At 46.1% G+C, this 18,751-nt stretch overlaps 1 protein-coding gene across 1 annotated transcript in view; it reads right to left on the bottom strand.

Annotated features, from left to right (window-relative positions):
* Positions 1 to 1,406: 1,406 nt before the first annotated feature.
* The window catches only part of HOOK2 (hook microtubule tethering protein 2), a 52,053-nt gene continuing 34,708 nt past the window's right edge, over positions 1,407 to 18,751 (bottom strand). Inside the window, 10 exon segments of the mRNA XM_056570344.1 lie at positions 1,407 to 2,485; positions 3,894 to 3,965; positions 4,307 to 4,411; positions 14,722 to 14,825; positions 16,773 to 16,855; positions 17,336 to 17,370; positions 17,444 to 17,534; positions 17,621 to 17,696; positions 17,699 to 17,722; positions 17,725 to 17,756. Coding sequence (XP_056426319.1) covers positions 2,318 to 2,485; positions 3,894 to 3,965; positions 4,307 to 4,411; positions 14,722 to 14,825; positions 16,773 to 16,855; positions 17,336 to 17,370; positions 17,444 to 17,534; positions 17,621 to 17,696; positions 17,699 to 17,722; positions 17,725 to 17,756 — 790 coding nt within the window. The 3' untranslated portion in view covers positions 1,407 to 2,317.

An 18,751-nucleotide genomic window follows, 5' to 3' on the forward strand; every position in this document is an offset into this window, starting at 1 on the left:
GAGGCTACAGGCAGGTACTGCACCTCCAACATATTCTAAAAAGCAGCTCTTTTCCTATGAGATTTAAAACACAAAGAAAAAAAAAATTCTTTCTACCTCAGGGCGTGACACCCTGCTTAAAGTGAAAGGGTTCGGGAGTGACAGACAAAAACAAAGCAATGCAAAGTAGACAAAGGAAGCAATTCACAGCTTAAATACGTATATAAATACAAGCAGAAAAAAAAAAAAAAAAAAAAAAAAAAAAAAAAAACACACCATCTGTGTATATAGACCACCCAAAAAACACTAACTTTAAGTTTTCTATTAAAAAAAATAATAATTATTAAACATTTAAGGAACCGGTATAATAGTTTTTGCTTCCAATACCTATATATGCACATAGCGTGTACCACTTTAACTAGTGTCGTTAGTAAGGCAACCAGTCAGGGCGTGGGGATAGGGGCAACTTTTGGACCTTGAAAAGGGGTACTTCGGGCAGGAGCACTTATCCCAGTGGTCGGACCCCCCTTGCGATCTTCTGCATGGCAGCATAGCAGTCCCCGGGTGTGTGGCCCCCTCCATGTATTTGTATGAAAGCCGTTTATGTATCTCTATGGGAGAGTCAGAGATACCCAGAGAGGGCATGTCGGCTGGGAGAGCCGGGGTGCCGTGCAGGAGATCGCGGGGGGTCCCAGCAGTCGGACCCCCCCCACGATTAGACATTTTGATAAGGAATAAGTGTTCCTGCACTAGAGTACTCCTTAATGATTCTACTATTGCACATGGATTCCACCAGTGTGCCTCCAGCTGTTGCAAAACTACAACTCCCAGCATGCACTGAAAGCCTTCGGAGATGTAGTTTTGCAACAGCTGGAGACACGCTGTGTGAGAACACTGGCTTACGTGGTACAAGGCATTAAACGGCCACAAAATTTGCATCTCTATTGACGTTCTAGTGAATTCAATGAAGGTATTAGTGTTACTGGCTTTCATAGATATACTAGAACCCAATATCTACATTACTCAAGAGAACACTCCGGTGGAAAACTATTTATATAAATATATATATTTTTTTTTTAATCAACTGGGGCCAGAAAGTTGAACAGATTTATAAATTACTTCTATTTAAAAATCTTAATCCTTCCAGTACTTATTAGCTGCTGTATACTACAGAGGAAGTTGAGTTCTTTGTTCTTTCCAGTCTGACCACAGTGCTCTCTGCTGACACCTCTGTCCGTGTCAGGAACTGTCCGGAGCAGGAGAGGTTTGCTATGGGGTTTTATTTGCTCCTACTCTGGACAGTTCCTGACACGGACAGAGGTGTCAGCAGAGAGCACTGTGGTCAGACAGAAAGGAATTATACAAATTCCTCTGGAGCATACAGCAGCTGATAAGTACTGGAAGGATTAGGATTTTTAAATAGAAGTAATTTACTAATCTGTTTAAACTTTCTGGCACCAATTGATTTAAAAAAATAAAATAAAATAAAAAATTGTTTTCCACAGGAGTACCCATTTAATGGGGGTCTTAAATCCCACTCCCCTTATACAACTTTATGAGCTATTCCTATGTCTGACTACAAGAAGAGGTGAATGTGCAGCCTAAAGAGAGGTCTTTGGCTTGTGCTTGACTACAATAGGCTTAAAGTGCACCAGTCGTGCATAAAGACGGGAAGGAAAACCTCGCCATATAATCCCCATAAAAACATTCTTCTATTCTGTACCAAGTGCATTACTGCAATACTAGTCCTATACCCCCATGGCAGATTACATATGGAGAAGATGTGTGCGTAGGTTTTCTTCTTCCCTTCATAACGTGTTTGTACCGTACATAAGATTCTCTCCTAGAATGTAGCTTGTGTACATGAACTAGTGTATGTGACTTAAAAGACATTAACTCTGGATTAAAAACCATCTGCAATAATAAAAACATAGAGGGGGCTATAGTTTGAGGAGGGGGAGGAGATCTCAGGATGGGTTACATATCTAGAAGTCTATAGATGCAGTTCTCAAGATCGCCTCTGGGGGACACTGTGAAGCACTGCACGTGCTCAGTTTATTAGGTATAATTTTCTTAAAACTATAGCACCCCCAAGTGGATTTCTAAAGGAAGTGCAATACGAAGGGTAAAAGGAGGCAGCAAGAGTTAAAAAAGGCAGATTTTCTCCTAAAAGGGGAAATGGTTTTATAAAAAGCAACGTCAGCGCCCCCTACAGGAGTGTGATTGTCTGGACAGTGACAGGTTAGTCTCTACCACTACAGGTAACCCTCCCTTATGAGGCTGGCAGCAGAATGTAGCTTATATAACGGTGGTGACAGGTCGGTCACATCAGATGGGTTCATGACAGGCTCTGACGCTTGTCGCTGCTGGTGTATCTGGGTAGCAGTGAGCGGGAGAGTTGTCCACGTCTGGCATTGGTGGCCAGTCTCTGCTGGGCCAGGAATGATTGAGCTCCGCTGGGGACTTGGGTCCTGTCATCTGCCACCTTTTGCTGCAACGCCATCCCCTGAGAAGAGACAGGATACAAATATTATTGAAAAAAAATTATGTAAAAAAAATAAAAATGAAAAATAAAATAATAATAAATAAATATATTTTGTTTTATAATAATATTTGTATCCTGTATGATTGATAGAGATATATATCTATCTCTAAATAATCATACAGGATACAAATATTAAATATATGTAAAAAAAAAAAAATTATATTATAATAAATATATATATATATATATATATATATATATATATATATATCTCTATCAATAATTTTTTTTTTTTTTTTGTAATATTTGTATTCTGTATGAATATATATCAATCATACAGGATACAAATAAAAAAAAATATATTTATTATTTTAATTTTTTTACATATATTTTTTTTATAATATTTGTATACTGTATGATTGATAGATATAGAGAGAGAGAGATAGAAGAGATAGATAGAGAGAGATAGACAGAGATATCTCTCTGTCTCTACAGTGGTCCCTCAACATACGATGGCGAAGTGGACCCGGAGCAGCGGGAATAGGTAAGCGAACCTGTCCGGGATGCTTAAACTGCTATCCGACAGCAGCTTAAGCATTTTGCTCTGTCAGATAGTAGTTAATGCGATGGCCCCGACATATAAAAGCATCGTATGTCGATTTGATCATATGTCGGGGCCATCGCATGTCGGGGGGTTACTGTATATCAATCATACAGGATACAAATAAAAAAAATATATATTTTTATTTAAATTTATTTATTTTTTAATAATATTTGTATCCTGTATGATTGATATATATATATATATATATATATATATATATATATATATATATATATATATATATATATATATATACATACATATACACATACATACATACACACACACACACACGAAACAAATATTTGATCTCATACACATATCTATCTACCTATTTATAAATAAAAAAATAATGACAATAAAGCGAAACAATAAATCAATAAAATAATGATTACTTCTCAAAACGTTTGAATACTTCTTAAATATTATACTATACATTATAATTAGAGATAAGCAAACTTACAGTAAATTCGATTCGTCACGAACTTCTCGGCTCGGCAGTTGATGACTTTTCCTGCATAAATTAGTTCAGCCTTCAGGTGCTCCGGTGGGCTGGAAAAGGTGGATACAGTCCTAGGAAAGAGTCTCCTAGGATTGTATCCACCTTTTCCAGCCCACCGGAGCACCGGAAAGCTGAACTAATTTATGCAGGAAAAGTCATCAACTGCCGAGCCGAGAAGTTCGTGACAAATCGAATTTACTGTAAGTTCGCTCATCTCTAATTATAATACATATTGTTACATAATAGATGAATAACTATCACACATACAGTGCGATACCCAGCCGACAGCCCCCATAACCAGACATCCCTGAAGTGTCACCCACCATGTTGTACCAGGCACTTATTATCAGCTTCTCCTCCTGGTCTCTCTGAGACTTTGTCTTCTCAAAGTCAGTCTGGAAAATAGGTAGAAAGATTATTGTGCACCCCTGTAAATCTACCAGCCCTCCATCACATTGATCTACTAGTGCAATATTTCCCCAACCAGGGTGCCTCCAGCTGTTGCAAAACTACAACTCACAGCATGCCAGGACAGCCGAAGGCTGTCCTGGCATGCTGGGAGTTGTAGTTTTGCAACAGCTGGAGGCACACTTGGATGGGAAACACTGTACTAACGTCTCCTCCAACCAAGGACCTGCCCCTTTATGGTGGAGCGGATGAGTAGGACCTCATTCACACGCTCTCCACCCCTCCCCCACAAGTAAATATCCCCAAGATGTCAGCTCCTCCGCCTCACCTCCAAGTGTCTGATTCTGGTCTCCTTCTCCTGCAGTTGGTTCTTTAAGGCCTGGATCTCTGGAGGAATTGAATTCTGCTGCTTGGGATCCAGATTTTTAATAACCTGAGAATAAAAGTCAAAAATAATCTGCATGACCTAAAAATCCTCCCCATGAAACTGATCTTAATTAGGTGTGAGATGGAGGAGAAGGATATAATGATCCCCGGGGGAACTGATGACCATGAAAAAACAAGAATTAGCAAGTAGCAATCCCCTAGTTCACCTCCAGGGGCGCTGTGCACATTACACATTATTGTGTAATCATTGTTTATTAGGGTGACGCTATATAAATAACGCTAGAATGATGGTTACTGGCCGCTTCATCAGGGCAATGAGTATCTAAAAAGTCACTGGTCATATATATGCCCTAAATATGTGGGGTCAAGGTACTGGACAATGACATCCCAGAATTGTTACGAGTCCGTAGTTTTTCTTTTTTCAAACGTTTTAGTATAACAATGTGATTGCCCATAATATACTTGACTGGGGCTTTAAGGGGTACTCCACTGGCCAGCGTTCGGAACATTAAGTTCCGAACGCTGTGTGCGCGCGCTGCGGGTGTCGGCCACGTCCCTTCCCATAGACTTGCATTGAGGGGTGTGACATCATGTGGGGGGTGTGTCCGACCCCCGCAGCGCGCACAGTGTTCAGAACTAAATGTTCTGAACGCTGGCCAGTGGAGTACCTCTTTAAAGGGGTGCTCCACTAGAAAACTTTTTTTTAAATCAACTGGTGCCAGAAAGTTAACCAGATTTGGAAATTAAAAAGACTGTATGTGCAGCTCACAACCTGGGATTAGAGATGAGCGAACTTACAGTAAATTCGATTTGTCACGAACTTCTCGGCTCGGCAGTTGATGACTTTTCCTGCATAAATTAGTTCAGCTTTCAGGTGCTCCGGTGGGCTGGAAAAGGTGGATACAGTCCTAGGAGACTCTTTCCTAGGACTGTATCCACCTTTTCCAGCCCACCGGAGCACCTGAAGGCTGAACTAATTTACGCAGGAAAAGTCATCAACTGCCGAGCCGAGAAGTTTGTGACAAATCGAATTTACTGTAAGTTCGCTCATCTCTACCTGGGATATTCGAGGTTAATGTGGATAAAAAAATCGGTCCCCACCGATCAAATAATGAAAAATCAAATATACAAAATTTAACCACACCTCAAGAATGTCACCCTACTGGGTACACAATGAATATAAAATGAGACAGATGGTTTTTGAAAAAAAAAAAAAAATGCAGATTTTTAATAAAAACTGAAATGACATTAAAAAAATTGTTAAAAAGATCAGAGCATTAATATTTATAAACTGTCATTGGGCCCTAATGACAGATTAAATGATGGAGCAACTACCTAATAAATTCTAAAATAGTCAATAAGTATTGGTCCGGAATGGACCGTTAGTCCGGCAATAGGTAGCACAGTAGATGTTTCAATGATGATAGATGACACAGTTGTTTAACGTGGCATTGAATGAGTTTGCTCACAATTTTTATGAAATAGATGGAACAGTCTCACCCGGCTGCTGGTTCCGCACTGTGGCGGGCCGATAAGGACAAGTGCTGTATTCTCGGCGTGAATGCCTTGGCAGGTGGAGGGCTCTGGCAAGGAGCTCCCTCGTAAGCGGTCTGTGGTGTCAGCAAACACCGATGTCAGTAGCGGACTCACGCTGGAAGCAGCAGACTTGTAGTAAGCTCGGTGTGCAAGTTCAGTTGTTTGGTGCAGCAGGCGATTTGGATAGCGAACTTCCGTGCCGGCTGGAATTGAGGTGATGTTGGTATTAAGGTAGTGCTGGAATAGCGCTCTGTTCTGATGAAACGGCCTAGACACGTTTGAGGGTGGTAAAATTGACCCCTTCAGTTGTCTACTGAAGAAGGGATCAATTTTAGCACCCTGAAACGCGTCTAGACCGTTTCATCTGAACAGAGCGCTATTCCAGCACTACCTTAACTTGCACACCGAGCTTACTACAAGTCTGCTGCTTCCAGCGTGAGTCCGCTACTGACATCGATGTCTGCTGACACCACGGACCGCTTACGAGGGAGCTCCTTGCCAGAGCCCTCCATCTGCCAAGGCACTTACGCCGAGACCATCGCAGAGAATACAGCACTTGTCTTCATCGGCCCGCCGCAGTGCGGAACCAGCAGCTAGGGTGAGACTGTTCCATCTATTTCATAAAAATTGTGAGCAAACTCATTCAATGCCACGTTAAACAACTCTGTCATCTATCATCATTGAAACATCTACTGTGCTACCTATTGCCGGACTAACCGTCCATTCAGGACCAATACTTATGGACTATTTTAGAATTTATTAGGTAGTTGCTCAATCATTTAATCTGTCATTAGGGCCCAATGACAGTTTATAAATATTAATGCTCTGATCTTTTTAACAATTTTTTTAATGTAATTTCGGTTTTTTATTAAAAATCTGCATTTTTTCAAAAACCATCTGTCTCATTTTATATTCATTGTGTACCCAGTAGGGTGATATTCTTGAGGTGTGGTTAAATTTGTATATTCGATTTGGAAATTACTTCTATTAAAAAAAAATATATATATCTTAATCCTTCCAGTACTTATCAGCTGCTGTATGATCCACAGGAAGTTCTTTTCTTTTTGAATTTCCTTTCTGTCTGACTACGGTGCTCTCAACTGACACCTCTGTCCATTTTAGGAAGTGTCCAGAGCAGGAGAGGTTTCTATGGGGATTTGCTTCCTAAAATAGACAGAGGTGTCAGCAGAGAGCAATGTGGTCAGACTGAAAGGAAAATCAAAAAGAAAAGTACTGGAAGGATTAAGATTTTTTTAATAGACGTAATTTACAAATCTGTTTAAACTTTCTGGCACCAGTTGATAAAAAAAAAAAAAGATTTTTTTAACACTTACCGTAAAATCTCTTTCTCAAAGGATCCATTGGGGGACACAGACCGTGGGGTGTATGCTGCTGTCTCTTGGGAGGTGTGACACTATGGTAATAAAAAAAAGTTGGCTCCTCCCAGCAGGATACACCCGCCTTCAGGCTCTGAGCTAGTCAGTTTAAGTTTCAGAGCAATAGGAGGAGACCAGAGAACCAAAAGGAAAATCCCAAAAGGGCGGGAGCTGTGTCACCCAATGGATCCTTCGAGAAAGAGATTTTACGGTAAGTGTTAAAAAATCTCCTTTTCTCTATCGGCTCCATTGGGGGACACAGACCGTGGGACGTACCAAAGCCGTCCCTTGGGTGGGCAGATAAGTAATCAGGCAGACGGCTGATTCACTGCCGCCTGCAACACCTTACACCCCAGACTAGCATCAGCCGATGCGAAAGTATGAACTCGGTAAAACCTCGAGAAAGTGTGCAAAGACGACCAGGTAGCCGCCTTGCAAATCTGTGAGGCCGAGGCTCTATTCTGGAGAGCCCAGGATGCCCCAACAGAATGGGTAGAATGAGCCACAACCCTGAAAGGAGGAATCTTCCCCTTACAGCGATAGGCTTCTGAAATGGCGGACCGAATCCACCAAGAAATGGTGGCCTTGGAAGCAGGTTGTCCCTTGCGACGACCTTCCGTAAGGATGAAAAAGGAATCACACTGACGAAACGAAGAAGTGATTGAGAGATAAGCCGGAACAGCCCGAACTACGTCCAGCTTGTGTAGTAAGTGCTCCATAGGATGAGAAGGAGCAGGACAAAAAGACGGGAGGACAATGTCCTCATTGAGATGAAAGGCCGAGACCACCTTAGGCAAAAAGGAAGGATCTGGCCGGAAAACAACCTTATCCTGGTGGATCACCAGAAACGGAGAACGGCAGGAAAGAGCTGCCAGTTCAGACACCCTCCGGATGGAGGTGATAGCAACAAGAAACGCCACTTTCCAAGAAAGGAGGTGGAGAGACACCTCTCTAAGGGGCTCAAAGGGTGCACCCTGGAGGGCACACAGAACCAAATTCAAGTACCAAGGGGGAGAGGGTGACTGATACGGAGGAACAGCGTGCGCCACTCTTTGAAGGAAGGTTCCAGAAGCCGCTGGAAAAGAACAGCAAGGGCCGAAACCTGACCTTTAAGTGAACTGAGAGACAACCCCAGTTCCAACCCAGACTGCAAAAAGGAGAGAAGACGGGGAACCGAGAAGGTTACCCGGGAGAAGTCCTGAGCTTCACACCAACGAAAATAAGACTGCAAAGTACGGTGGTAAATTCTTGCTGAGGAGGGCTTACGAGCCTTGAGCATGGTGTGAATGACTTGAGAAGAGAACCCGCGGGCCCTCAAAACCGCGGTCTCAACCGCCACGCCGTCAAATGCAGTGACTGTAAATTGGGGTGGCAAAGAGGACCCTGAGAGAGTAGGTCCGGGCGGAGTGGAAGGCGCAGTGGAGCGTCGTCCAGGAGCCTGACTCCGTCGGCATACCACGACCTTTGGGGCCAATCTGGAGCTACCAGAATGGCGGGAACATCCTCTGCCTTGAGCTTCCTCAGCACCCTGGGAAGGAGCGGAAGAGGAGGGAACAGATAGGGTAGGGCAAACCCCGCCCAAGGAATCACTAGGGCGTCCACGGCCAGGGCCTGAGGGTCCCGGGACTTGGACACAAAAGGAAGGATCTTCTGATTGTGCCAGGACGCAAAGAGGTCCACGTCCGGAATGCCCCAGAGGTCGCAGAGCTGCGCGAAGACCTCCGGATGTAGAGACCACTCGCTGGGGTCAGGTGAGGACCGACTGAGGAAGTCCACTTCCCAGTTGAGCACTCCCGGAATGTGAATGGCCGAAATAGCCGGAACCTTGCTCTCCGCCCAGGAGAGAATCTTGGTCACCTTGGCCATGGCTGCCGAGCTGCGAGTGCCACCCTGACGATTTATGTATGCCACGGCCGTGGCATTGTCCGACTGAACGCGGACAGGACGGAACTGAAGATGGGACTCCCAATGAAGAAGACAAAGAAGAATTGGCCGTAATTCCAATATGTTTATCGGAAGAAGGATCTCCCAGGGAGACCAGAGTCCCTGAACCGTCCAATCCCTGAACACGCCGCCCCACCCCGACAGGCTGGCATCCGTTGTAACAACCTGCCAGTGAAGGGGAAGAAACAACCGCCCTTGGAGAAGAAGGGGGGAACGGAGCCACCAGAGCAGAGACTTACGGACTCTGCAAGGGAGAACAATCTGACGATCGAGAGACAGAGGAGACCTGTTCCATCGAGAGAGAATCGCCAGTTGAAGGGGGCGGTAATGAAACTGGGCAAAGGGTAAGGCCTCGATAGTTGCCACCATCCGACCAAGGACTTCCATACAAGTGCGAATGGAGACTAATACCTGGGTCCGAAGGGAGCGGACCCCTGACCGGAGCGCCAGACGTTTGTCCGGCGGAAGGCAGATTCGGGCAGAGGCCGTGTCGATTAGAAGTCCCAGGAAGGTTAGAGACTGGGTAGGATGGAGGACTGACTTGTCCCGATTGACCATCCACCTGAAGCGAATCAGGGTGTGGAGAGTGACGTCCAGATTCTCCAGAGTCTGGGCTCTGGTTGGAGCCTTGATGAGAAGGTCGTCCAGATAGGGAATCACCGAGATTCCCCTCGACCGTAATAGGCCCATCACTGGCGCAAGGATCTTTGTAAAGACCCGAGGAGCCGTGGCTAGACCGAAGTGGAGGGCTACGAATTAAAAGTGCCCCTCCGGAACCGCAAAGCGGAGGTACCGATGATGGCCCGGAAATATTGGCACATGGAGGTAGGCATCCTTGATGTCCACCGATGAAAGGAACTCCCCTTGTTCCAGGGACGCCACCACCGAACGGAGAGATTCCATTTGGAAGTGGCGGATGAGAAGGTGACGGTTGAGACGCTTGAAGTCTAGGATTGGTCGCACAGAACCGTCCTTCTTGGGGACCACAAAAAGATTTGAAAAGAATACCTGAAACCGTTCCCCTGGAGAAGCGGGAACGATAACCCCTGGAGAAGCAGAGACTGGAGAGCCGCTCGAAATTGCTTCGCCAGGAGGAGGAGACCGGGGGTCCCGGGATCGAAAAAAAGTGATCGCTCCGGAGGGAGGCAAATTCGATTCGGTAACCGTTAGACACCACGTCCCTGACCCAAGAGTCCTGAATGTGTGAGGTCCAGATGTCTCGAAAAAGCAAGAGACGACCTCCCACCCGAGAAGAAACCGCGGGTGGTGGCTTCACTTCATGCAGAAGTGGGTTTGCGGTTGCCCGATTTGGGCGAAAAACGGCCAGACCGGTTGGAGTCAGACTTCCAAGGCGGGCATGCCCGGAACGAGGGAGCCTTCTTGTCCCGCGAGGGCGCCTGCCCGGACCCTTTGCTGGAGCCAGAGGTCCGAAAGGAAAAAGGACTTCCTTTGGGAAGTAGGGCAAGCCTTATTTTGAGGTAACAAGGAACTCTTACCTCCCGTTGCCTCAGAGATAATCTCATCAAGGCGTTTGCCAAAAAGACGGCCACCCGTAAAAGGAAGCTCAGTGAGAGACCATTTGGAAGCGGCATCCGCATTCCAAGCTTTTATCCACGTAGAGCGGTGGAGAGACGCTAGGTGACCCACAGCAAAGGCAGAACAACGGGCTGACTGCATGGAAGCTGCGCACAGAAATTCCCCAGCTTTAGAGCATTGGAGAGCCAGAGCAGATAGATCCTCCGGGGGGGATCCCGCTAAGATATCCTGATGGAGCTTTTGGCACCACTCCGACAGGGACTTGGACACCCATGTCGAGGCGAAGATGGGAAGAAGAGAAGAGCCAGCTGCTTCAGAAGCAAACTTCGCTAAAGATTCTACCTTCTTGTCCGTGGGATCCTTGAAGGCAGCGGCATCTGCCAGAGGCAGTGAAGCCGCCCTAGAGATCCAGGAGATTGGTGGATCCACAGAGGGAGGGGAAACCACCTTAGTGACAAAGTCCTTGTCAAATGGATAACGTTCTTGAATTGTCTTGATTCCCGGGAACCTCTTGTCTGGATGTTTCCATGCAGATTCCAGAATGTCGTCAAAGTCAGCGTGAGAGCTGAACCTTTGAGGTGCTGGCTTAGCACGATGAAAGGATACTCCAGGAGTGACATCTGAAGATCCTGGGTCCTCTAAGTGAAAAGGGGTCTCTTATGGCTGTCACCAATGAGTTTACCATTGCAATAGAGTCCGAGCGGTCCTCGGAGCCAGATGCCGGCTCGGAAGCCTCGTCCACCAGTTCATCAGGGGAACGTGAATGAGTAGAGGCAGTACTGGAGGGGGGGGCGACCCTGGCAGAGTGGAGACTCCAAGAACGTCCTCTGGCGGAGCGACATTTGATGACCGGGGGGGGGGGCGGGACCCACGAGGGGAACGCTCACGTCTATCTGAAGACTCACGCTTGTGAGAGCATGAAGTATGTGGAGACGAGGATCGAGCCCTTCCAGAGGTCCTGCGCCGGCTTGGGGAGCGGCTGGATCCACCGGGACCGAAGGGGCATCAGGGGGTACCAGGGGATCTGGGGGAGCAGTGGAGCAGGCAGGGCAAGTGGGCTCAGCAGAGCCAGACATCTTGGTATTACAGTGCTTACAGAGATAGTAAGTCACTGAATTCCCAGGTTTCTGTTAGGAGGGAGGAACAGCCCTGGGTACGGACATAATGTGGAAAAAGACAGGAAATTTCTCACCCTAGTCTGTTTCCCCTGTCAGCTGCAGTGAGGATAACTTGCTCCGTGCAGCTAGAGTGAAGGAACAGGCCAGCCAATAGGAAGAGAGGGGCGTCCCTGAAGCAGAGGCACTAACTAACTGACTCCTTCTCACTGAAAATCGCGCCCACGGCACTGATTGGAGGCTGCTTCGCACCTCTGAGAGCTCCCAGCTCTGTGGGCGGAGCTACAGACAGGTCGGGAAGAACTGTCATGGCGCCCGCTCCTTGTCCCGAGCGCACATGTCAGACGCATATGCGCTCGGGGGAATCGAGCGGGCGGCCTAAACGCCGGCAGAGACTGCCGGAGAAAGTGAAAGTAAGCCGGCGCTGAAGTGCCCGACTCGTAGCAGCGTCATGGCTAACAGCCGCGTATAAGGCGCTGCCGGCAAAGTGAAAGCAAGCAGGTGCTGAGACCGCCCAGCCCATAACAGTGCCGCGGCTGAAAGCTGCATATAAGGCGCTGTGGATGTAGTGGCACCAAACACACACACATAACGTGAAGTGCCCCATATATTACATGCCCCCTCGGGTGCCACTGCTCCCCCAGAATAAAAGTGCAGCCCCTGTATAAGCCAGCCTCATAACCTGAAAGGTGGGCCAAAAACAGGGGGTCTCCAGAGGTTGCAAGTCCGTACCTATGGAAAAAAAAGGGGGGGGGGGGGGGGGGGGAAGTACTTACCTCAGTCAGAAGAACTTACCTAATGGAGTCTTCAGTGAAGTCTTCAGTCAGCTTTAGTTACCTGCATCTCCCCTGGCTGCTATGCGCGAGCGAGGCGAGCAGGGAAATAGGGGGACCCGGACCCGTGAGGTACCAACCCAGGCACTGACCGTTGGCGAGAGGGGGGGGGGAACAGCGCATATACGCAATGTCTGTGCCCCCTTACTCGCAATGGGGAAACAGGGAACCGGAGTCCCTGAGTCCCCACCTGAAAACAGAAAAGAAAAGGGAATAAAAAAAACTAACACGTCCCTATACTTAAAGGGGTAGTCCAGTGGTGAAAAACTTATCCCCTATCCTAAGGATAGGGGATAAGTTTGAGATCGCGGGGGGTCCGACCGCTGGGGCCCCCTGCGATCTCTCTGTACGGGGCCCCGGCTCTCCGCCGAGATAGCGGGTGTCGACCCCCGCACGAGGCGGCGGCCGACACGCCCCCTCAATACATCTCTATGGCAGAGCCGGAGATTGCCGAAGGCAGCGCTTCGGCTCTGCCATAGAGTTGTATTGAGGGGGCGTGTCGGCCGCCGCCTCGTGCGGAGGTCGACACGCCCCCTTCCAGCGGGCTGTCGGGGCTCCGTACAGGAGATCGCAGGGGGCCCCAGCGGTCGGACCCCCGCGATCTGCAACTTATCCCCTATCCTTAGGATAGGGGATAAGTTGCTCACCACTGAATCACCACTGGACTACTCCTTTAAACTGATTAGCTCAGGGCCTGGAGGCGGGTTTATCCTGCTGGGAGGAGCAGACTTTTTTTTTTTATTATTACCATAGTGTCACACCTCCTAGAGACAGCAGCATACACCCACGGTCTGTGTCACCCAATGGAGCCAATAGAGAAATAATATTATTAATAATAATGTTTTTCCACTGGAGTACCTCTTTAACCCCTTAAGGACCACAGGTTTTTCCACAGGTTTTTGTTTTTTCCTCCTTACCTTTTTAAAAATCATAACCCTATTTTTTGCACCACCAATTCTACTTTGTAGTGACATAAGTCATTTTACCCAAAAATCTATGACTAATCGAAAAAAAAAAAAATAAATAAATAAATAAATAAAAAAATCATTGGGCGACGAAATTGAAGAAAAAAAAACAAAAACACAATTTTGTAACTTTTGGGGGCTTCCGCTTCTACGCAGTACATTTATCGGTACCTTTTTTGTATTGATCGGACTTTTTGATCGCTTTTTATACATTTTTTCATGATATAAAAAGTGACCAAAAATACGCTATTTTGGACTTTGGAATTTTTTTGCGCGTACGCCATTCACCCTGCGGTTTAATTAATGATTTTTTTTTTTTTCTTTTTTTTTTATAGTTTGTTTATATTTCTTTTTATTTACATGTTTTGTTTTGTTTTTTTAAATGGGAAAAGGGGGGGTGATTTGGACTTTTATTAGGCAAAGGGTTAAATCACGTTTATTAATTATTATTTTTTTTTTTTGCAATGTTATAGCCCCCATAGGGGGCTATAACATTGCATACACTGATTGCCAGCACTGTTCACAGCAAAGCAATACCTTTGCATTGATCAGTGTTATCGGTGGTTGATTGCTCAAGCCTAAATCTCAGGCTTGAAGCAATCAATCGCCGATCGGATGCGCCGGAGGAAGGGGAGTGATCCTCCGCTCGCGTCCTAGCTGATCGGCACACCGCATTTTCACCGCGGTGGTCCCGATCAGCCCCACTGAGCAGCCGGGAAGCTTTTACTTTCGTTTTAATCGCTTTGAACGCTGCGTCTAAAGGGTTAATAGCGCACGGCACCGCGATTGCTGCCGTGTGCTATTAGCCCCGGCTTCAGTTAAATGCCGGTACCGACCCGATATGACATGCGGTCACCGCGTGACCCCGCGTTATATCGCGGGAGCCAACCACGGACGTAAATATACGTCAGTGGTCATTAAGGGGTTAAAGCTAGGTGGTCTGTCTCTAGCTTTACTGTACTCACAATAGTTATAACTATGGTCTTAGAAGCTGGTGACATAACAGGTCATTGCTCTATACATAATATACATAATGAATTTTTCCGCTCACCATTCGGGCTTTGTCCACATATCGCTTGTATCTGTCCTCCATGGCTCGCATGTCCTCCTCCTTCTGCTGTAGGATCTGCTGCAGCTCATCAACTTTTCTGGACACTGAGCAAGCAGAGAAAGGAATATATAAATATAAATATATATATATATATATATATATCCAGGGGTATATACAGCAATCAGAGCTCACAGAATCCCACAGAGTAGTCCCCAGCGGGGGTTACACAGCTTCTATTATACTACAGTGTAAGTGTTTATAAAGTAAGCTCCCCCTAGTGGTGGCTGCAGATTTATAGAATTTTATCATTTCACTTAGGGAACCTGTCCTTACTTTTGACCCTCTATAACCATTACGAACGATTTTAGACCCCAAAATATTGTCCTTCCTGGATCTTTGTAAAATAGAGAAACAAATTATATAACACTTTTCCGGACCTGCATGAGACATGGAGAAGAGGAGCCGAGATGTCTGCCGTGCCAGGGCTTGACAATCGCACCAAAGTAGTTGTGATTATCGTCAATATATTCGTACTTACAGCTATGGGAGCGTCAACAAGTTCCTAGCGCAAAACGCCCCAATGACTACTTGTTCCGGACTTACATATAGTGTGGTAGTTTTATAACTTCATTTCTTTACAAAGATCCAGGAAGGACATAGAAGTATAGTAGGGGACATCATTGTGGGGTCTAAAATCGTGTTGAGGATGGTTGCAGATGTCCACAAGTGACGGCAGATCCCTTTAAGTTAAATAATAAAATTCTGTAAACCTGCAACCACCACTAGGGGGAGCTTCCTTTATACAGTAGTATAACATGAGCTGTGAAACACCCCTTTGAAGGTGGGGGACCCTTCTGACCACCTTTTTGTGGGAAAGAATTTTTAGCCATATAGTCACATGATTTTGAGTGAATTTATTAGTAAATTGGTCAGGTTGGTCTGAATTTTGTATTTTTTTATTTTTTTTTTTGTGTGTGGCGTGGGGGTCAGGTTGCTCCATTTTTTTAACAAGTTCTTACACAAGCAGCAGATCAGTTGTGGGCCGTATAGCAGTGGCGTGGTACACACAGGAGATGAATAATGGCTTAAAGGGGTATTCCATTTGAAAAATAATAATCCTTCCAGTACCTATCAGCTGCAGAAGTTGAGTTTTTCTTTTCTGTCTGAACACAGTGCTCTCTGCTGACACCTCTGTCCATGTCAGGAACTGTCCAGAGTAGGAGAGGTTTGCTATGGGGATTTGCTGCTATTCTGGACAGTTCCTGACACGGACAGAAGTGTTAGCAGAGAGCACTGTTGTCAGAAGAGAACAACTAAACTTTAGCAGCTGATAAGTACTGGAAGGATTAAAGAGGTTATCCCCCATAAGGGGATTTTTAGTATTTACCTGGCAGACAGTAATGGACATGCTTAGGAAGGATCTGCGCTTGTCTTGGGGCTAAATGGCTATGTTGTGAGATTACCATAACACTGCGGCTAGCTTTTTGTGAGCTGGTATTTCCTGTTTGAGTTTTCTTCTTTTTGCCAAAAAAATCCCATAATTCCATTTTCCTCCCTCCCACACATCTGCATCCATTCAAAAGACCTGTGGTTTTCAATCAGGGTGCCTACAGCTGTTGTATTAGTTGCGGATTGATCTCTTTCCCACCAAGCGATCGCTCCACCCATTGAAGCAGACAGGCTCCCTGTCATCAGCTGACTAGTGACTCGGACTCGGCCACATTGCAACCTGGGAAATCCCAAGACAGCAGTCATTTTGTATGCTGGTAAAAATAAATATTGGGGTGAAAATCACAGAAGAATTGTGAGAAAACCGTCACACACAGGTACAGACACTATATTATGGACTACACTAACTTTACAGCCCCTGTAGCATAGTCAAATAAAAAAAAAGAAATCATGGAATACCCCTTTAAGATTTTTTTAATAGAAGTAATGTACAAATCTGTTTAAACTTTCAGGAGCCAGTTGATATGGGGGGGGGAAAAAAAAAATTTGAAAAGTTTTTTTTCATGGAATACCCTTTAATGATTACAGATATAATTCCTTACTGTTCAGGTCAGCTTTGGGTTGCAGGGTCTCAATATATTCTCTTTTCTTCTGCAATTCTGAGTGAGCATCATGCAGCAACTCTCTGATAAAAAGGAAAAAAGCAGATGTCACACTTGACCAATGCATATTAGAGAGTCGGCTCTGCAGGAGAGGATGCAAAGCTTGTGGCTAGAGATGAGCCAAGTTACAGTGATTCGATTTGTCACAAACCTTGCGGATCGGCTGTTGCTGACTTTATCCTGCATAAATTAGTTCAGCTTTCAGGTGCTCCGGTGGCTGGAAAAGGTGGATACAGTCCTAGGAAAGAGTCTCCAGGAGCACCTGAAAGCTGAACTCATTTATGCAGGATAAAGTCAGCAACCGCCGAGCCGAGAAGTTCTTGACGAATCAAATTTCTGTAACTTCGCTCATCTCTGCTTGTAGCACTCCAACCTTTGGAAAAATACAACCCCAATGATGCCATGCTGGGAGTTGTAGTTTGGCAACAGCTGGAGAGTTGCAGGTTGGAAAACACTAGTGTAAGCTCTACTGGACAGCTTTTCTATCTGTGACATATACTTACAGGTGTTCATCCAGCTTCCTCTTTAGCTGTGATGACTAAATAAAAAGAGAAAAAGTGACTTCTTAGCCGACAGTACAGCATAGGGGTCACACATATAAAGGGGGACACTTACATCTTCTGCCGGCTGCCCTGCTCCCGCAGCTGTCTCTGAAGATCATCAATATGAGACTTCAGCACCTGGATCTGCTGCTGATTCAGCCTGAAACCAGAGAGAGTCACAATCTATGGGAGCCATACCTGGAAAGATCACAACATCATCCCCTACACTGTGTCCCTTCTCTTTACCCGATTTCGCTCTCCATTCTATTGCGGCCACGGTTGGATTCTTCTAAGAGGTTCTGCAGCTCGGATAGACGTTGCTGTAAGAAGCCTCCTGCACGCAAAGCACTTATTCTCCTGCTGGAGACGGATCACGGTTTCTCTACAGGAATCACAGGGGTCAGTACATAGCAGTCCAATATAGCTATATCCATCATCCAATCCACCCCCATATCCATCCATCCATCCATCCAATCCATATCCATCCAATCCACCCCATATCCATCCATCCAATCCACCCCATATCCATCCATCCAATCCACCCCATATCCATCCATCCAATCCACCCCATATCCATCCATCCAATCCACCCATATCCATCCATCCAATCCACCCCATATCCATCCATCCAATCCACCCCATATCCATCCATCCATCAATCCACCCCATATCCATCCATCCATCCATCCACCCCATATCCATCCATTCATCCAATCCACCCCATATCCATCCATCCATTCCACCCCATATCCATCCATCCATCCATCCAATCCACCCCATATCCATCCATCCATCCATCCAATCCACCCCATATCCATCCATCCATCCAATCCACCCCATATCCATCCATCCATCCATCCAATCCACCCCATATCCATCCATCCATCCATCCAATCCACCCCATATCCATCCATCCATCCAATCCACCCCATATCCATCCATCCAATCCACCCCATATCCATCCATCCATCCATCCAATCCACCCCATATCCATCCATCCATCCATCCAATCCACCCCATATCCATCCACCATCCATCAATCCCCCCATATCCATCCATCCATCCATCCAATCCACCCCATATCCATCCATCCATCCATCCAATCCACCCCATATCCATCCATCCATCCATCCAATCCACCCCATATCCATCCATCCATCCATCCAATCCACCCCATATCCATCCATCCATCCATCATCACCCCCATATCCATCCAACCACCATCCATCCACCCCATATCCATCCATCCATCCATCCAATCCACCCCATATCCATCCATCCATCCATCCATCACCCCATATCATCCATCACCCACCACACCCCATATCCATCCATCCAACCCACCCACCCCATATCCATCCATCCACCACCCACCCC

Source organism: Hyla sarda, chromosome 4 (assembly GCF_029499605.1).
Source record: "Hyla sarda isolate aHylSar1 chromosome 4, aHylSar1.hap1, whole genome shotgun sequence".
In the NCBI taxonomy this organism is placed as follows: domain Eukaryota; kingdom Metazoa; phylum Chordata; class Amphibia; order Anura; family Hylidae; genus Hyla; species Hyla sarda.